Raw genomic sequence first — 25,032 nt, forward strand, 5'->3', positions numbered from 1 at the left:
AAAATTCTCTAATAGTGTTGCTGGGCTTAGGACAGTGACAGCATACAGGATAATTAGGGCAGGATTACAACCTTTTTAAAATACATAAAGCAGCTTAGTCCAGGAGCATAAAAAGGAGTTGCATCCCAATGGCTAGTTCTGCAGACATACCAGCTCATATAAGGACTTCCTGTTAAATATTAAATTATCTTAGATGAACTGGCCAGGTAACTGCCATGTTCTGCTCTGAAATACAAGTAAACGATGCTATAACTACTGCTATACCTTTTCTGTTTAAGTGGTGATTTACATTAAAACACCTGGGAAACTGAAACGTTAAGCTTCCCAGTCTCATAGTGGACTCACTGTCAATAGTCAATGTCTGTGGGAAATCTACACGCAAAGTTTATTCAAAAAAACAGGGGCGGAGAGCAAGCAATAGGGGCTAGGGTGTTTCTCATTAACAAAGAGGGATGCGTCAGGGGCTGCCTCCCCTCAGTCCTCCCAGCAAAATCACCCCACTCAGACTTGCCGCAGCCCAAAGCTATTTGTCAGCTTGCCCAGGTCAGCTATAAAGCAGCCCAAGAAAACAAATGTGAGTGAGCAACCTGCATGCTAACTGTCCAACTAATACCACAACCTCCACTCTACTTACTGTTCAAAGTTAAGTGAGAGACCTTTCCAACAACCTGAACTTGACTACACTACACAAGACTTCCAAACAGTCTTCCTACATCAGCTCACCAAAGAGCTATAATAGCAACAATTCAACTTTGGCAAAATCACCACCTTCCTAGGTACAGTAAGAGCAATTATGTGGGCATTTTATTGCATTTTGCCCTTGTTTTATAAAAATGAATAGAAAAATACAAGTGCCCATACTAATGATAAGAAGCACAGGGCTCAAACATAATGCAACTGAGACCAAAATGGGCATGATACAGCAGGAAAACAGTGACTCTTAAAACACCATTTGGACAGACAGTATCTGTGTAAGCAACTGAAAAAATTAAATATAAAGAAAATACTGAAAATGAAATATATTGTTGAAGATGTCATCTAAAGAGGGTGTAATTAGGGATTTTTTTCATTACTTTTAGTTTTGGGGGAATATAAACACACATCCATACCTATTAACACACAAGCCTCTTAACTGACTTTCACACATCCAACTTTCTGAAGGAATCATCATGTTCAAAGGTAGGGGAATACCTATATCTGAATGTAAGCCAGAAAACATGTTTGCAAATTAGTAGCTAAGGCATGTTAAAAACTTCCTTGATCACCCCATAATTCAGCAAAAGAGAACAGGATCAAAAATAGATTCTACAACATAATCCCAATTTTGCTAAGTAAAGTTATATATATTAAATATGAGTGGCTTGATTACAAAACATCAAAATACAGTTCTCTCTGGGTCATCATCACCCATGACCTGTGTAATTTTGCCCCTGTATTTCACAAATATCCCCCATTGTTCGGAAAAGCATCAATCATGGAAAGAATGAATTTGAGGACCTGGTTCCCTTCCATGAGTGGAAGTAATGTGCTATAATGAGGCTCTAACATTTCCAACCACTATAAACAAAGAGCTGTAGGGAAAAAGTTTTGTAACCAAAAGCACTCAAAAAGCGGTTCAGCTAAGTCATGGTAGGTGCTCTGCCTAGGAAGAGAGAGGAAATGCATGCATGCAGTAAACAGGAAACAATCCAGTGTATCACATGATCAAGTACTTGGTGGTGTGGACAGGTCTACGTTTTAAGGAACTTCATCCTGAGTTGGGCCTTAAAAGTACTAATGTGGTTTTTACAGAGAAGGAAGGAAGGGCATTTCAGGGGAATCATTACTATCATATGGTCTGTAATTTACTTTTTAAAGCATTCTACATTGACACTGTATGAGTTTTAATCTACAATCTGCAGGTGGTGGTCAATTGCCCCAAAGGGGAGGACCCATTCCAGCTAATATTTAACCAGATGCTATACTCTGGAGGAATTACCTTTATCTCAGATCAACATCAGAGATACTGTTAACCAGCATAATAAAAATGAGAAATGGAGAGTCCCTAGTGGCATTTCACAGCTTTGTTAATTAACCTAACAGCTATTAGAAACAGGCTTTCATTGAGGAAAATCTAAGTGTTCAAGAGCTGTGAACTGGCTGAAATTTCTGCCCCCGCATGAACTGGCTATAAGGATCGAGTGAGTCTTCACCCTGTGAATGGCATGGTGGACTTCTGCCATCAGTGCGGTCCTCCTGGTGGGGCAGGTGCTTGATGCCGGAGTCGAACCAGAATGTTAGCCAAGTCCTGCCAATAGAAAGTAGTCACATCTGCCTTGGGTGAACTTTTCACACAAGGTGAATGTCAGAGCATCAAGAAGGGCAAACAGCTAGAAGTTCAACATGCCTCAGAACAGGCTGCATCACTGTTTTGTATCCTGCCAATAAATGTCTGTATGGGTGGCAGAATTTGGCCTGAGACTTGCTTTCTTTATAACCTCGGACAAGTTAAGAGGGAGAAGCTAAACCTCACCTACCCATAACTAGTGGTAGCCACCAATATCTACCACAAACAGCCTAACAGCTGTGCATTCAAAACTGCCATATGGCCATTCACAAGAGTTACTCATTATTTCTTCATATTGTAGTAGTAATAGTAGTAGCAGTAGTAGTACTAGTAGTAGTACTAGTAGTAAGTAATCTAGTAGTTAAAGCCCCAACTCTACGAGTCAGGCAGATGAGTGTTCGAGGCCTGGCTCCATCACTAAGTGACCCTGGTCAAGTCAATTCATTTCACTGTACTTCAGCTGCCTCATCTGTAAACGAAGGCCAATTAGAACGTTACCCACCACACAGGGTTGTTGTGAAGAATGAATGACATGATATAAAAGCAAAAAGAATAGTGTAGGCATGAAATAAACTTCAGTTATTATTATCATTAATACTGACACTTACTTACAGTAAACCCTGCCAAGTCTTATTCTCAAATTGCCTTAGAAGAGTTGCCTACATTGTTCATGTACACATTTCACCTCTGACAGTGTGTACTGTCATTTTCTGTGGCTAACTTCCCCCACACCTCCACCCTCCCAAGAGGGCAAGGAAACTCCTTGGTTCATCAGCGTCTCCTCAGGGGCTTGTCATAGTGCTCTGTCCCCAGAGGTGGAGAGTGACCATCCCCCTGTTATCTCTGCCTCCATTATCCATTAGCCAATAACTAAGCACAACCTACAAAAAATAAAATAAGACGACCTGGGGACTCTCCTGGAACAAGTGTCCACTTACAAACTAAGATTTGGGGAGTTCTTACTATGTATTAGAGATCTGATGTCTATTATCACATGTAATCCTCATAATAACCCTAGGAAATATCACACCCATTCTACAGTTAAGGAAAACTGAGGTTTAGGTTTATAGCACCTAAGAAACTTTGTCCACAGTCACGCCAGCCCTGGCTGTTGGATTTCCCAATTCAAACCCAGGTTTGAGTCCAAAGCACAGGCTCTTTCCCAACGGTACATTATTCTGATGGCTCTCAGCAAAAGAGGACTCAAAATGTCTATCTCCAACCTCAAACTTCTCTCCTGACTTAAATATCCAACTGTTGACTTGCCACCTCCATTTAATTTATAACAGGCATCTCAAATACAGTATAATAAAGCCAAAGGGAAACTGTGGAAACTCCTCACCAAATATGCCCCTCCCTACAAGCCTCCTACCCCACCTGAGGAAATGGCACCATCATCTATCCAGTTGCTCATGCCAAAAAACAAATCCCTCCTCCTAATTCCACACCTCATATCTAATCTATGTAAAATTCAACCTCTACCTTCAAAGAATATCCCGAAGCCAACAATGTCCCACTGTATCCACTATAACCACCTTAGCGTACAACTAAGATACACACTCCCTTCTCGGACTACAGCAACGAGCAGACTGCCAGGACTCAAGCTCCATCAAAGAGGGGATGTTGTTCACCACCGAATCCTAAAACAGTGCTTGCATGCAGGAGGCAGCTAAAAAATATTCACTGAATGAACAACCCTGACAGCACTCTTTCCTCTTATTTCTGATGCAGTCCAGTCTTCACAGCACCCAAAGTGATCTTCTAAGTGTGACTTTAGCTTTACACTTACAAGTAGTTGTATTTACTTAAATCTGCAGATTTAGACTTAAAATTATACCCCCACCACCCCCACCCCAAATCCTCTAAAGAACTTTCACTACAAGCAGAATAAAATCCAAATGCCAATCATGGCCAATAGTCTCTGGCCACATCTGTCTCCGCTCACCTCTAGGGCCATCTACCTCATCTATGATACTCTGGTCACCCTGGCCCCCATTCAGCAACTCTAACATCCCAAGCCCAGAAGGCTCCATACCCAGTTCCTGGCGTGGGTGCCTGCTCTCATTGATCGGTCTCAGTTCCAGGGGCATCTCTTCAGAGAGCCTTCCCCAACAACCCTACCCAAGGCCGCTGCATCGCACTGTCCTGTTATATTACCAGTACGTCTTCCTATTTATTATTTACATGTGGACAGAATGCCCCCCCCTCCTCCATTTAAAATGACTCACTGCTATATCTGCAGCTCCTGGCACATAGTAGATGTTCAAGCGAAGAAAAAAAAAAGAATTGGTAGACTTAGACAGCTTTGATGGTGCTGTGAGTTGTTTTGTAATACTCAACTTCTTCAGAACCCCACCCACATTAAATCATGGGATCGCCACCTAGCTGCAAAGGAACCCACCATGCCTCAAGCAGCCCAGAAAAGCAGAAGTTTACTTTCCTGTGATGAATGGCCAGGACTTGGTCCTTTCCAAAGTCATGGGATGGGGGATTTTAGAAACAAGTTGTTAAATACCGCCAAAATATCAACCATACCAATATTTTTTAGAAGATCCATTTAAGCAATTGTAATAATTTGCCAAGCATTAAATTAGGCACTTGAGGGGGGAGGAGGTCACAGAAAGGCTCAAGAGGTTTCCAAGGGATCAGAGGACAGAAGATGCCTCTAAATATTCATAATCTAATTACTACATAGTGAAAAGTGTTGCATCAAATTGGATATAAAGTGCTTGAAAACAAGGACAAAAGATCTGCAATGCTTTCTTGAGATTCTGAACATTCAGAAAATAGCTTTTTCCGTTCCTCCTTGGTCTCAAAAGCCCTGGTAAGGTGGCAGACACCCTCGGTCTTGCCTTGTATGACTGGCAAAAATCATTTCACCTCAAGTCAATAGCCTCAATTTCCTCATCTCTGAAAGGTCAGTTCGAACGCAAGCCAAGGAAAGTTTTAGACCCCGGAAACCAAGCAATAACTCGACAGAGCCACTGGAAACACGACGGAGTATATTTAATGCCAGTTTAATCCGAGGGTTCCGGAAGCCCACAGCTTCAAACCTTTTATCACTTAAGGAGTGGTCTCAATTGTCGTAAGGCTGCATTTATTAGAATGCAAAAACACCCTTATATCTACCTGAATGCCGCCGGGAGCATTCATTGGTGAAAATACTCCACTCAAACTGTACGCAAATGCTGATCTTCAGTATGGATGGGAAGAGAAGACTAACCTCGACATACAAAAGATTTTACCCACTTCGTTGTTTGTTTTTTTCTCAGATTCTGCAGGAAGGCATGAAATTAGCCTTGAAGGGGTATATCTATTAATTCTGCTTAGTAACAAATACGAGCTTGTCTATGCCAACGAGGCATATATGTTTTAAGATATCATCGGTATAACAGGCAAGAGTTACAGAACAGGTTCGGGCAAGTTCTGTAGAAAAGAGAGACGGGAAGGCTCACCCTTTACCCAGGCGGCCGCGTTCGCGCGAAGCCAGGGTTGGGTCGTTAAACTCGGGAAGCAGGGCTGAGTCTTCCGTGCTCTCAAACCTGCGCCTGGTAATTAAGGAATCCCGCGTCAAGACGTTCTCGAGGTACAGGGTCAACGTTCTAGCCTTGCGAGATGCCAAGCGCAACCTGCCTGAACTGCTTGACCTGAGTTTGGGAAAGGAGACGTTCCCCAAACCCACGTCTTTTCCTAGGTTCACCTGGCAGCCAGAGCCGGGTTCGCTACGGAGTTCAGCTCCACTCACCAGCGCCCGGGTGGGAAGCGACATGCCCCTGAAGCATTCGGAATCCTCCGCCTGAGCCCTGCCTGAGCCCTGCCTGATCCGCCCCCGGAGGCCAGGCGGGAAGGTCTCGGGATTGCCACTCGGGCTGCCCCGGTCCCTTCCCACCCTCCCGGCGGCAGAGGATTTCCCCGACAACTGAGCGTCGCGCTCCGACCGAGGCGCTCACTGAGGTGACCCACCACCAACCACATCTTCGGCCACGGGCTGGAGCGCCTGGGCTCCTGGCCCCGTCTCCAGATCCGCCGACCCCCGCGCGGCGCCCAGCCCCGCTCACCTGGCCAGCACAGCACCGCGCAGACATCTCCGCGGCCGACGGCCACGAGCGAGCCCACTATCTGCACCCCTCCGCGGCTCGTGGTTCTCTCCAGCCGCCAGCGGTCCTCCCCAGACCAAATCACCTTCCCACGCCAAAGAGCCCCTGCAGAGCGCCGGGGCACCAGCAGCCAGGATAAAAACAACCGCCGCCAAGCCCTGCCCGCCGCTGCAGGCCCCTCCCCGCCCGCCCCCTCGAGCCGGGGCCGTCGACAGCCCCGCCCCGCGCCCGCCCCTTCCCGGGCGCCCCACAACCGAGCAGGCTCGCCCGGAGCTCGCACTTCCGCTGGCGTCAGGCGGCGGGGCTGTGGCAATTACTTCCCGGTGGAGCCCAGTGCTCCGAAGTCCGCCCGCCCACCGACAGGCGGGCTGGGCGCCCCGGGTTCGCGCGTGGGGTTGGCCACCCTCTGCCTCTGGTGGAGGAGGGCGCTCCGACTTCAGCTACGGCGGAAGAACTGGTTGCTGACTCCAGACTTGCAGCCTTTATTGATCGCTCCCCGAATACCGCGCACTGAACCGGCGCCGTGGGGTCTCCGAGGATCCGCGGCTGCTGGTTTGCGCCCCGCATCGCCCAAACTGGGACATCCATGGAATCCCTGTACCTGAAATCCCTTTACCTCCCTCATCTGCCACCTTTTGGACCGTCACTCGAGCTTTCTCGAGTCCCCGGGCACTTGGCTGTTCTGCCCTGACGTTCCCACGGCACTTTGAGGGATCCATGGAGAGCCCTTACCGTGTTCCTCTGGATATTGCTCTGTTTTTTGAGCCTTTCCTCCCGAGCCCAGCTGACAGCACATCCCGGTCCAGAAGGCGCATCTTTGCCCAGCGACTCAGTATGCGTCCCTGCTGCCTCTCACCCGGCCTCGTTCGGAGGGTGGAGGGTGCCTTGAAAAGGCAGGGAGGGCCTCCCTAGCTTTCCTCCCTACCGATATCTACTCTCCTCTCCTCGCAGCCACTTACTCAAGAAGAGTAAAGGAACTTTTATAACTTGCCCAAAGCCTCACAGCTGGGAAAGAGCCTCAGCTAAAACTCACGTGTTTGGTCCGCATGCGCAGGATGTAAGGCTTGACCTTAACTAGACTCCCTTGCAGATGGAGCCTTTGGCAAGGAAGTGTCTTGATGGACAGATTAGGAGTTGGGGACTAGGAGGAAAGTCACGTGGGTACCAGTCCTCGGGTTATGAGCTGCGCAGGATCTCCCAGAATCTCAGATCCCCGCATTTAGAGGGAGAAAAGTAATGGAGCAGGCCCTACGCAGATCCACAGAAAGTAATGAGAGGAGTTGGCTCTAACTTAAAACAACAGCATGAACAGAATCCGACCAACGCAGCAACCTGCTTGGCGACGGTCTGTGACTCTTCAGAAGCCGAGGGTCTCACCAGGACTTTCTAGCTGGCTTTGCCAGTCTCTTCACTTACCCAGTCCTCGCCCGATGAGACCGGTTCCGGAGCCTGGGGACTAGCCTGGCAGCTTCCAGGGAAAGAGACCCGGTGAAATCTACCTTGTAAATTTACATTTGTTTGAGCCATAAGGAACTCAGAGGTCTCCTCGCCTTTTAGGGAAACTGGAACTCAGGTTGGCAGGAAACCCTCAGCATAGACCACAGGGTTGAGGGCAGAGCTGGTACTAGAATCCGGGCCTCCTGACTCGCAATCTTGTGCTCTTTTTGCCAGATCGATGCTAAAGTGGAGGGTTCTGTGTATATGTCAATAAGAGCCTGGGGGTGGGGGGCCAAGTTGGTATAGACAGAGACAGAGAGAACCTGCAAGTCTTAGGAATTGTGGGGATTTGCAGAATGTGCCCCAAGGTACCCCAAGGGGATAGTGAAAGCCTGAGCTTCAGGAGCTAGGAATAAGCAAATTCTAACTCCCAAGTACTAGCTGGGTGACCTTTCTAAGCCTCAGTTTCTTCAACTGTAAGAAGGGGCTAATAGTACATTCTCTTAGGATGAGATAAATTTACCCAAACAAACCCTTCTGTGCAGGACCTTGCCCCGTGGTAGGCACTGACTAAATGGTTCCCCTGATTAGTATTAATAAACAAGTTACAAAGACGTTAAGAAATAATCTGTGCACACTCATTCCCTCTCCCTGCTGGAATATCTTAAAGGAACATGGCCAGATTTGGAGGTTTACCAGCTCCTGGCTCTGAGGGCTGAAGAGTTACAATTGAAGGTCTGATTTGTAGCATACTTTGCATCTGTAGTAGGTTAACAAGAATAGAAGTAATGTAAGCAGACATAACATGAAATATTGGCACTTTAATTTTTATTTAAAGTACTGTACAGACTTTTTCAAAGAAGACAGTTGTATGTGATGTTCATTGATCTCTTTTGATGTGGATTTTTCAGGACTGAGCAGTAGCAGTCCTGTTTTGAATAAGACTGTGGCACTTGGCAGACCATGTGAAATATTTCTCCCTCAAAAATTTTCTTAAATTAACTAAATTAGCTTCTTTTCTACAGCATAATTATATATCTCTACATAACATATTATAAATAACACACATAATTTGCATTTTTCTTCTTGAATTTGAAGATTTTTCGGTTATTTTTTTATGAGGGAGAGGTCAGTTTTGAGTTTATAAATACATAGTGCACACTTAACTGAAAACAACAGTGATACACATATATTAAAGAAAAATAATAATCATAGATGCCCACTTTTTCCCTACCTTTAATGAATTTAGAAAATTTGATTACAAATTTAATTTCCATGTCAAGAATGATTTAAAACCAAATAATTATTCTAATTCTCCTTTTGAACTTACACAATTTTGAAGAAACCTAGTTCTGTGTTCTTTTGGGTTTTAAATGTAGAAAGAGAAATTTCCCTAATCTTAACTTATAAAGTCTCTAGGGACCTCAATCTAGTGGTTGAAGTTTAATTAATTTCAATTAAAAGTAAGCAAACTATTTAGTTGGCAACAGCCATAAATTTGGGGCCCCACCAAAAATAATCGGAGCCCTGTAGTGCTCTCACCCCACTATTCCTTCTGGTAACTGTACTCTCCTTTATTTCTATTAAATTAAAATATGCACAATGTTTTTAAGATGTCAATATTATCACCAAATTTAAAATGACTAACACCATCTTTCTCTATACCCTACCTTGCATTTCACTCCCCAGAGGCAACCACTTTCAATTATTTTAGCAGCTTTTTTCTGTTACTTAACCTCCATATTTTCAAATAACATTCTTATCCTGTTATTTCCTGATTTGTTAATTGTATTTATTGTATATCATCTTTTTGTTCTGTGTGGACTGAACTCTTAATTCAATAAGCATCTCCCCTTAACTTCCTCCCAATCCAATTATATCACAGTTTTTCATAAAATTAACAGCCAACGTTTGTATCATTATGACTAGACTATTCACTGCATAGCCACAAAGCGTATAATGATAGCATTCCTTTCTTGTTAACTTTTTATTTTTCAGCCCCATCCCTCTCTCCTGGAAAGGCAGCATGCCACTGATTAGCGCTGGGACTTCTAAGTAAGTGATTAATCTCTCTGCATCTCAGTTTCTGCCTCTATAAGATGAGGATTCATAAATTTACACACATTAAAGCACTTCGAATAGCACCTGATATGGATTGAGTGATTGTTATGTTTTACTCGTATGATTTTCCATCTACCTATCTTTGATTTTTCTCCATATGTCCATCTGATCTGTCATTATTCTTTTTTCCTAGATGATCAACCATGTCAGATAACCTATCAATTCCATTCTCCCCAAGAGCCCTTCTCATGTGAAACTACTCCAATCTTGGTCCCTCCCTCTAGGCTACTGCTATACCACCATCATCCTGAGACTCCCCTTTGTCATTCTCCTTGGCTGGATGTCTGACTTTCTGGAACCCATATCCTCTTTCTTGGTTTTCTCCCTTGTTTTGGTGGAGTACATACTCTGGTAGCTTCCTGACTCCAGAATCCTTGCTTGTAACCTGATACTGACCTTCTTTGAGCTGCCCAACCTAAAATTGGTCATCCTTTTTAACAGTAATCCTTTCATTGTCCCCTCATTCAACCTTCAATTTGATTACCTCCTGCTTCCTCAATTTTCCCTCTTCAAAACATTTTCAATCTTCCTTTCCATTGGATCATTCTTCTTAAGCTAAAAACACGGTCAAATTTCTCCCAAATTAAACAAAAACTACTCTTTGACTTCCCTACTACCCTCTCTCCTCTTCTTTGTCTCAAAACTTCTAGGAAACAAAGATTAATGCTTGCTCTCCTGAATCCTTTCTAGCCTGCCTTCTGCCCCTCCAGGCACTGGAACTACTTCTTCCAAAGGCACATGTGTTCCCTGTTTGAGCTCCTCAGCATCCCACTAGCTTTTTTTTTTATAATTCAGTTTTATTGAGATATAGTCACATACCCTACAATCATCCACAGTGTATGTTCTAGTTTGCTAGTGCTGCTGGAATGCAAAACACCAGAGATGGACTGGCTTTTATAAAAGGGGGTTTATTTGGTTACACAGTTACAGTTTTAAGGCCATAAAGTGTCCAAGGTAACACATCAGCAATCAGGTACCTTCACTGGAGGATGGCCAGTGGTGTCCGGAAAATCTCTGTTAGCTGGGAAGGCACATGGCTGCATCTGCTCCAAAGTTCTGGTTTCAAAATGGCTTTCTCCCAGGATGTTCCTCTCTAGGCTGCAGTTCCTCAAAAATGTCACTCTTAGTTGCACTTGGGGTATTTGTCCTCTCTTAGCTTCTCCAGAGCAAGAGTCTGCTTTCAATGGCCGTCTTCAAAATGTCTCTCATCTGCAGCTCCTGTGCTTTCTTCAAAGTGTCCCTCTTGGCTGTAGCAGCTTGCTCCTTGTGTCTGATCTTATATAGTGCTCCAGTAATTTAATTCAGACCCACCCTGAATGGGCGGGCCAACACCTCCATGGAAATTATCCAGTCAGAGTCATCACTCACAGTTGGGCGGGGCGCATCTTCATGGAAACACTCAAAAGAATTACAATCTAATTAACACTGATAGGTCTGCCCACACAAGATTACATCAAAGATAATGGTGTTTGGGGGACATAATATATCCACACTGGCACAGGGTACAATCAGTTGTTCACAATACCATCATATAGTTGTACATTCATCACCACAATCTATTTTTGAACATTTTCCTTACTCCAAAAAAAAAAAAAGAATTAAAATAAAAGTGAAAAAGAACACCTAAAGCATTCCATCCCCCCATCCCACCCTATTTTACATTTAATTTTTGTCCCCATTTTTCTACTCATCTGTCCATACACTGGATAAAGGGAGTGTGAGCTGGGTTTTCAAACACACTTACACCGTGTAAGCTACATAGTTATACATTCATTTTCAAGAATCAAGGTTCCTGGGTGCAGTTTGATAGTTTCAGGTATTTCATTCTAGCTATTCCAATGCACTAAAAACTAAAAAGGAATATCTATATAATGCATAAGAATGCCCTCCAGAATGACCTCTTGACTCTATTTGAGATCTCTCAGCCACTGAAACTTTATTTTGTTTCATTTCATGTCCCCCTTTTGGTCAAGAAGATTTTCTCAATCCCACAATGCTCAGTCCATGCTCATCCCCTGGAGTCATGTCCATGTTGCCAGGGAGATTTAAACCCCTGGGAGTCATGTCCCATGTAGGGGGGAGGGCAGTGAGTTCCCTACCAAGTCCCCACTAGCTTTTGACTGTAGAACAATGCCTCCTTAAACTGTTTTTCTTTTTAGCTCTATTTATCCAGAGGCAGAAGGAAAATTGACTGTAACCCCACTAATTCCTCTTGAGAGGAATTTTTAAAGAGAAGCACTGTTGTTTTCCAAGTTCAAGTAGTGACTGCAAAGAGGTTACCAATGTGTCACCTGGTCAAGATTTTTAGGGGGATGCTTTAAGGAACTGGAGACATATTCTGTAATTATCATTAGTTATTTTGTAAGTATGGGAAAGCGAATGATTCTTAAGCACTGGAATCATGATTTAAGAATTTTGCATCAGTAGTTTAAAGATTCTTCCTTTAGTTCACTTCACATTATTAATTTGCTTGACAAATCCTTTGAGTATGGATAGTACAAAGGAAAACACTGCTTTATAACACCCCAGGGAACCTAAATTCCAAGTTAATGACCAGAGTTGCTCAACAAGTTCTTCAGCCCCGCTCAGCCCTCTAGGAACAAATTAATTTTTTAAACCCTCTTAGAATTAGAGCTAGTTTGAGATTAGTAGATGGATATGCACACACACATATATCTACATCAATAGTGCTTCCCACTCCCCTTCTCTGAGTTTTATCAGGGACACTCAGATTTTAAGTTAATCCTTTGTGTTAGGAAAACAGGGTAGGAATTTTTAGAGAGGCTTTGCCTCTTTAATTTAATTAAAATATGTATTAGTCTTTCAATAGATTTTTAAGTCTCCATTTTCTTCTCAGAAATAAATGTTTGGGTAAATCAGACAAATAATCATTGAAGTCACTATTATATTCACCTTTATCATAACATTTTAAAATCATTTCTGAAAACAGTTGATTTCTGTCCTGCACATCAAGGAAAACATTCTGGCTTCTGTAGTTTTAAAATTCAATCCAAGAAACTTTCCATATCCTGACTTCAAGTAAACACATTCTTATGATAAGTCTGAAGCTGAGAGAAAAAAAGAAAACAAAAAATGACCAGAGAAAGAGCAGTTACTCTCTTCAGTTTTCCTGGTTAACTGAGGACCAGTGAGACCACTTCTTCAAATAAAAGCATTTTGTGTTGTCTTTCCTTTTTAATGTTTATTTTAAAAGACTACTCCTGTTGGTTTCTTTTAAATGCACTTTTTATGCTGCATCTTTTGAAGTAAGGACTTCTCAGAGGTGATTGGTTTTAAAAGAACCACAGCCAGCTAACTGCCTGTGCAACCTTATATTTTCACAAAAATCAATAAAAGGCTTTCATTGAGGGATTCACTTGAAAGATGCTTATGTTGTTCTGTAAAGGAAAAGTGGAGGGAGCTTCCTGAAGTTTTACGGGAAGACAGCCCAGCCTATTTATTCAGAATGGGATTTCGGCTACAGAAGATCATTTTAGATTCAACAGTAGTGGAATTTTAAATGCTGAAAAAGATGTTAAGAAAAACTTTTTGTTCCAAGACTATTTCATTTTTGTTTACCTCTTTAATGTAAAAGGAAGAGGAAATGAAAACACTTGAAGAATGATAATGACTCTGAAACCCAAAGGAGAGGTTTAGAAACAGCAGCTTTTTAAAAAAAGTACACATTTATTGAACTGACATCAATCAACCAATCGATCAATTGATTGATTACTGTGGATATTTTCTTTTGGAGATTTTTTTCCTTCCCAGTTCTACAAGTTGAAAGCAAGATTGAACACTCCTGCTCCTTTGCTTTATTTAAGAGCAGTGGCTTCCATTCCACAACAGGACTAGATTTTCTGAAGAAGTAAATGGGGCATGTTCCTTTCAGATCCACCAGTTAAAGAATGAAATCCAACATGGGGTTGTGTGACTGCAGCCACAGTAAACTGAGTCAGGCAACAGGCACCAAATATGTTTTGTTTTGTTTTGTTTTTGTTTTTGTTTTTGTTTTTGCTGGGACATGAGACCAGATAGTGGAAAACACAGAGTTAAAGCCACATTGTAGACTTGGGGGTGAAGAGGTAGAGATAAGAGGAGAAAAGCAAAAGACTAGGTTTTTTGTAGAGAAAGGGCTCACTTGAAATCTCTTCCATTTAGCCTTAGGGAGCAATTTGTGAAAGGCTTGTGAGGTTGTCAACTTCCAGATTTATCATCTAGCTTCTGGAAGGCCAATGGTGATGACTTCACACCCTCATCAAGAAGATAACTTTGGGAGATTTCTCTCTTAGATGAACAACACATCTTGGTGCTGTTATTTTAAAATTTCTTTGGAGCACAAAGGCTTTTGAAATAGTAGGAGAAAGAGTGGAATGTTTTCAGTTCTACCCTAAGAATAAGTGCAAGATTCAGTGCTTGGGAGGAGGAAATGCCAGTAGATGTAAAACCCTCTTAGTTTTATGTCTTTAAGAAAGTCAGATGCTTGCTGCCTCTATCTATATGTCCACTGCAACTAGATGTTTAGGCCAAAGTGGAGGTCATCCTGGATCCCAGGAGAGTTGTAGAGTAGGTGATTTTTGCCTCCATCTTCCCTCTAATCCTACTGCAAGGGAATCCCTGAGAGGAGATGATGCCTTAACCCAATTGGGTATTCTCTAACTGGGAGTCATTCACACACGGAGTCTTTTGAGGCAGGCAGTTGAGCATCTGTTTGGGAGGGATCAAAATGTTAGGATGTGAATACCAATGGGCTCTACTTACCATAGCTTATATTGGGGCCCCCGGATTTCAGGGATGAGCCTGAACCAAGTACCACCTCTTGTTTGAAGAGAGACTATAGCAAGGGTATCCAATCATGCCCATTTATTTCCAAAGTTATATCTAGTGCCTTCTTTCAGTTCTTGTTGTCCAAGCAGAAACGGGTTCACAAATGCACAACATCACAATATTGCCTTATATATTTTTTTCTGGTGAGGTAATTTGGAAACAAAGAGGAAGAAGTTTCAGGTTTAAAATGGCAGAATGAGTGACAATATTTTTCTCCTCTTTTTCCTAATATGCACATTTATTCTTTTAATATGATAAAGGAATAAGTTCCCTTCATTAAAGCAAATGGGTGGATGAGTGATTTTGACATATTTCTGGAAAACAGAAAGTCTAAAAAATGATAAAAATTAAGTGTAGGCATACTAGCTCAAGTTACACAAGCCAAGGGAGATGCCTCCTGGAAAGTCAATCGTCTGACAGAAGAACCCTGGATAGGCCCTTAGAAATAGACAACAGAAGACCAGGATAAAAGGGGATGAAAAAGCAAGGAGAATAATAAGAATTCTATAAAGAGCAGTAGGTGCTCCACCACCCGTCCCTATCTCCACCTCTTGTGGAGAAAGCACTTAGGGGCAGGCCTTCTCCTGCATCCCTACCAGCCAAAAAAAAAAGAAATAATTTTAGCATCAGACATCTCATTTGCAACACCATATGTTAGTAAACAATGACAACACCTTTAAAATGCTGAGGGGAAATAATTTTGAGCCTAGAATTATATTATATAGTTACAATAAAGTAAACTCTGTTTACTTTTCAGCTTTTAGAAGGAATCCAGAAACAAAACACAAAAGATTCCTTTTCTAGTTGGCTAATGCTGCCAGAAGGCCAAACACCAGAGGTGGATTGCCTTTTATAAAAAGGGGTTTATTTGATTACACAGTTACAGTCTTAAGGCCATAAAGTGTCCAAGGTAATGCATCAACAATCAGGTACCTTCACTGGAGGATGGCCGATGGCGTCCGGAAAACCTCTCTTAGCTGGGAAGGCAAGTGGCCGGCGTCTGCTCCAAGTTCTGGTTTCAAAATGGCTTTCTCCCAGGATGTTCCTCTCTAGGCTTCAGCTCCTCAAAAATGTCACTCTTAGTTGCTCTTGGTTTGTCCTCTCTTAGCCTCTCTGGAGCAAAAGTATGCTTTCAAAGGCTTCTCCAAAATGTCTGTAAGCTGAAGCTCCTCTCTCAGTTCCAGTGCATTCTTCAAAGTGTCCCTCTTGGCTGTAGCAAGGTCAGTCCTTCTGTCTGAGCTTATATAGTGCTCCAGTAAACTAATCAAGCCCATGCTGAATGGACGGGGCCACACCTCCATGGAAATTATTCAGAGTCATCACCCACAGTTAGGGAGGGCACATCTCCATGGAAACACTCAAAGAATTACAATCTAATTGACACTGATAGGTCTGCCCACACAAGATTACATCAAAGATAATGGCATTTGGGGGGACATAATACATTCAAACTGGCACAATTCCATTATGGCTACAGAATGATGTGTAAACAATACGGAGTTTGACAGGGTCAAAGTATAGAGTAAAGAAGGCAGAGGATGGGGAAGATAAAAAAAGGGTAGAAGCATTTATATCCTTGTCTTACTCACTGGGAGCCAAGAGATATTCTCTATAGTCTAAGAAATGATAAAAATTAAGCGTAGGCATATTAGCTCAAGTTACACAAGCAAATGCTTACAGGTCGTAGGCAGGTGATAGGAATGTGTGAAGAAGGCAGGATATAAGACAATAGAGACAGTGACAGTCATGACCAACTGACCAGTGACTGTGCACTACTACCCCATCTAAAGACTTGAAATTTAATTTTAAGATAACTGTGGATAAAATTTGGCCAGAAGATTTCTGTTCTGAGACCCCAACAATAAAGAAAAGTAAATGGTGATAAGTTCATTGGGAAGAGAGAGGCAAAAGAAAGACAGGGCGCTAGTGAAAGTGAATAATTTCTCATCTGTCACAGCAGGAAGTAAAAGGATAATGCCAAAAATTTAATTAACCAATGAATACTGAAATAGAGACATTAGTTTTAGATAAGGGGGTAACCACCCAAAGAACTAAAACAGAAACAGTTCAAGATTAATTATTTGCCTCTAAGAAGTAAGACTGGTGGTGAGAAGTGGGGTAGGGGAATTTGCTTTTCAATATCAAGCTCTTTTTTACTGGTTGATTTTTTAACCATTGTGCTGGTTTTAATCTATTGTGTATCCCAGAAAAGCCTATGTTGCTTTAATCCAGTCTTGTGGGGAAAGACCTATTGTGGGTGGGACCTTTTGATTAGGTTGTCTCCATGGAGATGTGACCCTGCCCATTCAAGGTGGGTCTTAATCTTTTACTGGAGTCCTTTATTTTTTTTTTTTTTTTTTTAATCATCATTTTATTGAGATATATTCACATACCACGCAGTCATACAAAACAAATTGTACTTTTGATTGTTTACAGTACCATTACATAGTTGTACATTCATCACCTAAATCAATCCCTGACACCTTCATTAGCACACACACAAAAATAACAAGAATAATAATTAGAGTGAAAAAGAGCAATTGAAGTAAAAAAGAACACTGGGTACCTTTGTCTGTTTGTTTCCTTCCCCTACTTTTCTACACATCCATCCATAAACTAGACAAAGTGGAGTTTGGTCCTTATGGCATTCCCAATCCCACTGTCATCCCTCATAATCTACATTTTTATACAACTGTCTTCGAGATTCATGGGTTCTGGGTTGTAGTTTAATAGTTTCAGGTATCCACCACCAGCTACCCCAATTCTTTAGAACCTAAAAAAGGTTGTCTAAAGTGTGCGTAAGAGTGCCCACCAGAGTGATCTCTCAGCTCGTTTTGGAATCTCTCTGCCACTGAAGCTTATTTCATTTCCTTTCACATCCCCCTTTTGGTCAAGAAGATGTTCTCCATCCCACGATGCCGGGTCTACATTCCTCCCCGGGTGTCATATTCCACGTTGCCAGGGAGATTCACTTCCCTGGGTGTCTGATCCCACGTAGGGGGGAGGGCAGTGATTTCACCTTTCAAGTTGGCTTAGCCAGAGAGAGAGGGCCACATCTGAGCAACAAAGAGGCATTCAGGAGGAGACTCTTAGGCACAAATACAGGGAGGCCTAGCCTCTCCTTTGCAGCAACCGTCTTCCCAAGGGTAAAACTTATGGTAGAGGGCTCAACCCATCAAACCACCAGTCCCCTATGTCTGTGGTCATGTTAGCAACCATGGAGGTGGGGTAGGCGAATACCCCTGCATTCTCCACAGGCTCCTCAAGGGGGCACTACATCTTTTTTTTTTTTTTTCCTTGTTTGTCTTTTTTCTTTTTTTTTTTTTTTTTTAACTTTCCCTTCTTTTTTAAATCAACTGTATGAAAAAAAAAGTTAAAAAGAAAACAAACATACAATAAAAGAACATTTCAAAGAGACCATAACAAGGGAGTAAGAAAAAGACAACTAACCTAAGATAACTGCTTAACTTCCAACATGTTCCTACTTTACCCCAAGAAAGTTACATAATATAGCAACATTTCAGTGAACTTGTTCCTACTACATCCATCAGAAATTAACAGACCATAGTCATTTCTGGGCATCCCCAGAACGTTAAATAGCTTATCTGTTCTTCTTGGATTATTGTTCCCCCTTCCTTAATTGCTCTCTACTGCTAGTTCCCCTACATTCTACATTATAAACCATTTGTTTTACATTTTTCAAAGTTCACATTAGTGGTAGCATATAATATTTCTCTTTTTGTGCCTGGCTTATTTCGCTCAGCATTATGTCTTCAAGGTTCATCCATGTTGTCATATGTTTCACCAGATCGTTCCTTCTTACTGCCGCGTAGTATTCCATCGTGTGTATATACCACATTTTATTTATCCACTCATCTGTTGAAGGACATTTGGGTTGTTTCCATCTCTTGGCAATTGTGAATAATGCTGCTATGAACATTGGCATGCAGATATCTGTTCGTGTCACTGCTTTCCGATCTTCCGGGTATATACCGAGAAGTGCAATCGCTGGATCGAATGGTAGCTCTATATCTAGTTTTCTAAGGAACTGCCAGACTGACTTCCAGAGTGGCTGAACCATTATACAGTCCCACCAACAATGAATAAGAGTTCCAATTTCTCCACATCCCCTCCAGCATTTGTAGTTTCCTGTTTGTTTAATGGCAGCCATTCTAACCGGTGTTAGATGGTATCTCATTGTGGTCTTAATTTGCATCTCTCTAATAGCTAGTGAAGCTGAACATTTTTTCATGTGTTTCTTGGCCATTTGTATTTCCTCTTCAGAGAACTGTCTTTTCATATCTTTTGCCCATTTTATAATTGGGCTGTCTGTACTATTGTCATTGAGTTGTAGGATTTCTTTGTATATGCAAGATATCAGTCTTTTGTCAGATACATGGTTTCCAAAAATTTTTTCCCATTGAGTTGGCTGCCTCTTTACCTTTTTGAGAAATTCCTTTGAGGTGCAGAAACTTCTAAGCTTGAGGAGTTCCCATTTATCTATTTTCTCTTTTGTTGCTTGTGCTTTGGGTGTAAAGTCTAGGAAGTGGCCTCCTAATACAAGGTCTTGAAGATGTTTTCCTACATTATCTTCTAGGAGTTTTATGGTACTTTCGTTTATATTGAGATCTTTGGTCCATTTTGAGTTAATTTTTGTGTAGGGGGTGAGGTAGGGGTCCTCTTTCATTCTTTTGGATATGGATATCCAACTCTCCCAGCCCCATTTGTTGAAAAGACCATTATGGCTCAGTTCGGTGACTTTGGGGGCCTTATCAAAGATCAGTCGGCCATAGGTCTGAGGGTCTATCTCTGAATTCTCAATTCGATTCCATTGATCTATATGTCTATCTTTGTGCCAGTACCATGCTGTTTTGGCAACTGTGGCTTTATAATAAGCTTCAAAGTCAGGGAGTGTAAGTCCTCCCACTTCGTTTTTCTTTTTTAGAGTGTCTTTAGCAATTCGAGGCATCTTCCCTTTCCAAATAAATTTGATAACTAGCTTTTCCAAGTCTGCAAAGTAGGTTGTTGGAATTTTGATTGGGATTGCATTGAATCTGTAGATGAGTTTGGGTAGAATTGACATCTTAATGACATTTAGCCTTCCTATCCATGAACATGGAATATTTTTCCATCTTTTAAGGTCCCCTTCTATTTCTTTTAGTAGAGTTATGTAGTTTTCTTTGTATAGGTCTTTTACATCTTTGGTTAAGTTTATTCCTAGGTATTTGATTTTTTTATTTGCTATTGAAAATGGTATCTTTTTCTTGAGTGTCTCTTCAGTTTGTTCATTTCTAGCATATAGAAACATTACTGACTTATGTGCATTAATCTTGTATCCCGCTACTTTGCTAAATTTGTTTATTAGCTCTAGTAGGTGTATCGTTGATTTCTCAGGGTTTTCTAGATATAAGATCATATCATCTGCAAACAATGACAGTTTTACTTCTTCTTTTCCAATTTGGATGCCTTTTATTTCTTTGTCTTGCCGGATTGCCCTGGCTAGCACTTCCAGCACAATGTTGAATAACAGTGGTGACAGCGGGCATCCTTGTCTTGTTCCTGATCTTAGAGGGAAGGCTTTCAGTCTCTCACCATTGAGTACTATGCTGGCTGTGGGTTTTTCATATATGCTCTTTATCATGTTGAGGAAGTTTCCTTCAATTCCTACCTTTTGAAGTGTTTTTATCAAAAAGGGATGTTGGATTTTGTCAAATGCTTTTTCAGCATCTATTGAGATGATCAATTGATTTTTCCCTTTTGACTTGTTAATGTGTTGTAATACATTGATTGTTTTTCTTATGTTGAACCATCCTTGCATGCCTGGAATGAACCCCACTTGGTCATGGTGTATGATTTTTTTAATGTGTCTTTGGATTCGATTTGCAAGTATTTTGTTGAGGATTTTTGCATCTATATTCATTAGGGAGATTGGCCGGTAGTTTTCCTTTTTTGTAGCATCTTTGCCTGGTTTTGGTATTAGATTGATGTTAGCTTCATGAAATGAGTTAGGTAGTGTTCCATTTTTTTCAATGTTTTGAAACAGTTTGAGTAAGATTGGTGTCAGTTCTTTCTGGAAAGTTTGGTAGAATTCCCCTGTGAAGCCATCTGGCCCTGGGCATTTATTTGTGGGAAGATTTTTGATGACTGATTGGATCTCTTTGCTTGTGATGGGTTGGTTGAGGTCTTCTATTTCTTCTCTGGTCAGTCTAGGTTGTTCATATGTTTCCAGGAAATTGTCCATTTCTTCTACATTATCCAGTTTGTTGCCATACAGTTGTTCATAATATCCTCTTATAATTTTTTTAATTTCTTCAGGATCTGCAGTTATGTCACCTTTTTCATTCATTATTTTGTTTATATGGGTCTTCTGTCTTTTTGATTTTGTCAGTCTAGCTAGGGGCTTGTCAATCTTGTTGATCTTCTCAAAGAACCAACTTTTGGTGATATTTATCCTCTCTATTGTTTTTTTGTTCTCTATGTCATTTATTTCTGCTTTAATCCTTGTTATTTCTTTTCTTGTACTTGGTTTAGGATTGGTTTGCTGTTCATTTTCTAGCTTCTTCAGTTGATCCATTAGTTCTTTGATTTTGGCTCTTTCTTCCTTTTTAATATATGCGTTTAGTGCTATAAATTTCCCCCTTAGCACTGCTTTTGCTGCATCCCATAGGTTTTGGTATGTTGTGTTCTCATTTTCATTCATCTCTATATATTTAGCAATTTCTCTTGCTATTTCTTCTTTAACCCACTGATTGTTTAGGAGTGTGTTGTTTAACCTCCAGGTATTTGTGAATTTTCTAAGTCTCTGATGGTTATTGACTTCTAATTGTATTCCATTGTGGTCAGAGAATGTGCTTTGAATAATTTCAATCTTTTTAAATTTATTGAGGCTTGTTTTATGTCCCAGCATATGATCTATTCTGGAGAAAGTTCCGTGAGCACTAGAAAAGTATGTGTATCCTGGTGATTTGGGATGTAATGTCCTGTAGATGTCTGTTAAATCTAATTCATTTATCAGATTGTTTAGGTTTTCAATTTCCTTATTGGTCTTCTGTCTGGTTGATCTATCTATAGGAGAGAGTGATGTGTTGAAGTCTCCCACAATTATTGTGGAAACATCAATTGCTTCCTTTAGTTTTGCCAGTGTTTCTCTCATGTATTTTGTGGCACCTTGATTGGGTGCATAGACATTTACGATTGTTATTTCTTCTTGCTGAATTGCCCCTTTTATTAGTATGTAGTGGCCTTCTTTGTCTCTCAAAACATCCCTGCATTTGAAGTCTATTTTATCTGAGATTAATATTGCTACACCTGCTTTCTTTTGGCTGTAGCTTGCATGAAATATTTTTTTCCATCCTTTCACTTTCAGTTTCTTTGTGTCCCTGTGTCTAAGATGAGTCTCTTGTATGCAACATATTGATGGTTCATTTTTTCTGATCCATTCTGCGAATCTATATCTTTTAATTGGGGAGTTTAATCCATTTACATTCAACGTTAAAACCGTGAAGGCATTTCTTGAATCGGCCATCTTATCCTTTGGATTATGTTTGCCATATTTTTCCCTCTCTCTATTAATATCCTTTATTGTACCCATACCGAATCTCTTTAGTACTGAACCTTTCTCCAAGTCTCTCTGTCCTGTCTTTGTTTCTCTGTCTGTAGGGCTCCCTTTAGTATCTCCAGTAGGGCAGGTCTCTTGTTAGCAAATTCTCTCAGCATTTCTTTGTCTGTGAAAAATTTAAGCTCTCCCTCAAATTTGAAGGAGAGCTTTGCTGGATAAAGTATTCTTGGCTGGAAATTCCTCTCACTCAGAATTTTAAATATATCGTGCCACTGCCTTCTTGCCTCCATGGTGGCTGCTGAGTAGTCACTACTTAGTCTTATGCTGTTTCCTTTGTATGTGGTGAATTGCTTTTCTCTTGCTGCTTTCAGAACTTGCTCCTTCTCTTCTATGTTTGACAGTGTGATCAGTATATGTCTCGGAGTGGGTTTTTTTGGATTTATTCTATTTGGAGTTCGCTGAGCATTTATGATTTGTGTATTTATGTTGTTTAGAAGATTTGGGAAGTTTTCCCCAACAATTTCTTTGAATACTCTTCCTAGACCTTTACCCTTTTCTTCCCCTTCTGGGACACCAGTGAGTCTTATATTCGGACGTTTCATATTATCTATCATATCCCTGAGGTCCATTTCGAGTTTTTCAATTTTTTTCCCCATTCTTTCTTTTATGCTTTCATTTTCCATTCTGTCATCTTCCAGGTCACTGATTTGTTGTTCAACTTCCTCTAGTCTTGTACTATGAGTGTCCAGAATCTTTTTAATTTGGTCAACAGTTTCTTTAATTTCCATAAGATCATCCATTTTTTTATTTAGTCTTGCAATGTCTTCTTTATGCTCTTCTAGGGTCTTCTTGATTTCCTTCATATCCCGTACTATGGTCTCATTGTTCATCTTTAGTTCTTTGAGTAGCTGCTCTAGGTGCTGTGACTCTTCTGGTCTTTTGATTTGGGTGCTTGGGCTTGGGTTATCCATATCGTCTGGTTTTTTCATATGCTTTATAATTTTCTGTTGTTTTTGGCCTCGTGGCATTTGCTGAACTTGATAGGGTTCTTTTAGGGTTTGTAGACCTATTGAAGTCCTTATCTCTAATTTATCAGATTTACAGCTTCGTGGAGTACACTTTCTCTAACTAACCAGTAGGTGGCGTCCACGAGCCACCTGTTCTCCACAAGCCAGTTCTCCCCTGCTTAGCCTTTTTGGTGAGTGGGGGAGTGAGTCTTGTGGGGCCCAATTGGTGTACCAAGCTTGCGTGTGTAGTTGGTGTTGCCTGCCCTGTATGTGGGGCGTGTTTCTGGGCAGTCGGGGAGGGGGGGTGGCCCTAACAATCAAATCTCCCTGATGATCCTAGAGTTTTAAAGCTGCTGCAATAGTCTAATCCTTCAGTTCAGTCCTGCCACAGTTTGTCTCTGCCACTGACCCACAAGTCTTTGGTATTGGCGTATGGCTCCTGAGACTTGCAAGTGGGCCCCTCTTCCAGGCTGTGCACCCCGGGTCCTCTGTTGAGGGATGACTGTGCTATGTCACAGGTGAGTGCCGTCCCCCCAGGGCAGTTCTGGGCTGCTGGGCTATGTAGGGAGGCTCCCAGTCTGCTCAAATGATGGCTGAATGGGGCTTTGTTAATTCACACTGCTCCACCTTCCCAGCTCTGGGACATTCAGCTGAGGTTGCAGGGAAGGCTAATGTCTACGCCCAGTTTTGTGGTATGTGCCTGTTATTTGAAGCACTTCCGTCACACTGGATTGTCTGGGGCAGCTCTGGGCTATGGGGCTGGCGATGGGCAGGAGTGTTTCCTGTCCACCAGGATGGTGGCTGTGAGTGGACACCCCCCTTTTCTTGGGAAGTTGTGTTGTTTAGTGAATTTTCTCAGCCACTGGATTATTGCCTTTTGTCTCAGAGCTCTCTTAGTTCTGCTCTTGACTTGACGTGCCCAAATTGCAATTCTTTGAAGCTTTCTGTATTGAGCTTCTTAGAGTAATTGTTTTAGAAAAAGAAAAAAGGATTTAAAAAAAAAAAAAAAAAAATGGCCCTCCTCAGAGATCTAATGGGTTATTGAAATGCTAATAGACAAAGCAACCAGGGCCATTAAGGAAAGGTGCACAGGGCAGAGAGATCAGCTTTGCTTCGGGATTTGCATATGCGCCTCAAGGCCTGAGCTCCGCCCTTCCCCTTTCTGTGTTCACCAGAACTCCAAAAATCCTCTGCTTTTATTTTGGAGTTTTTCGTGTTGTTTTTTTTTCTATGCCTGTCTCCTCTCTGCTGGGCTGGCTGCTCTCAGAGTCTCTGGTGTCTGGTCTCAGTCTATCTATGGTTGGAGTTTGAATCAGTAGAATGAGTTTTCGATAAGAGTAGCCACTGCAGTTCTCCCTTCTCCTTCCCGGAGCTGACAGCCCCTCCTCCCCCGGGACTGAGCCTGGCAGGGAGGGGCGCGGGTTCCCTGGCCGCAAAAACTTACAGATTTCGCTGATCTCAGCAGTTCCACGTTTTCATGAGTGTTGTATGAAGTATGCCCAAAGACAGATTGCTCTGTGGTGTCCAGTCCACGCAGTTCCTGGCTTTTTACCTACTTTCCTGGAGGAGTAACTAAAACTTACAGCTCACCAGTCTGCCATCTTGCCCCACCTCCTGGAGTCCTTTAAGAGAGCTCACAGAGAGAGAGCTCAGAGAAGC

The 25,032-nt window shown here is 41.8% G+C and overlaps 1 protein-coding gene and 1 long non-coding RNA gene across 3 annotated transcripts in view; one reads left to right on the forward strand and one right to left on the reverse strand.

Annotated features, from left to right (window-relative positions):
- Positions 1-6,585, reverse strand: part of SERINC5 (serine incorporator 5) — a 100,080-nt gene extending 93,495 nt beyond the window's left edge. For both annotated transcript variants that reach the window (XM_037800698.1, XM_037800695.1), the window contains exon 1: positions 6,385-6,585. In XM_037800698.1, coding sequence (XP_037656626.1) covers positions 6,385-6,411 — 27 coding nt within the window. In that variant the 5' untranslated portion in view covers positions 6,412-6,585. The remainder of the gene's footprint in view (positions 1-6,384) is intronic.
- A 141-nt stretch (positions 6,586-6,726) lies between these two features.
- LOC119508023 lies at positions 6,727-10,586 on the forward strand. Its single transcript, XR_005211382.1, has 3 exons — positions 6,727-7,996; positions 9,859-9,915; positions 10,115-10,586. It is a non-coding gene; the product is annotated as an uncharacterized LOC119508023 (long non-coding RNA).
- Positions 10,587-25,032: the final 14,446 nt, after the last annotated feature.

Source organism: Choloepus didactylus, chromosome 13 (genome assembly GCF_015220235.1).
Source record: "Choloepus didactylus isolate mChoDid1 chromosome 13, mChoDid1.pri, whole genome shotgun sequence".
Taxonomy (NCBI): domain Eukaryota; kingdom Metazoa; phylum Chordata; class Mammalia; order Pilosa; family Megalonychidae; genus Choloepus; species Choloepus didactylus.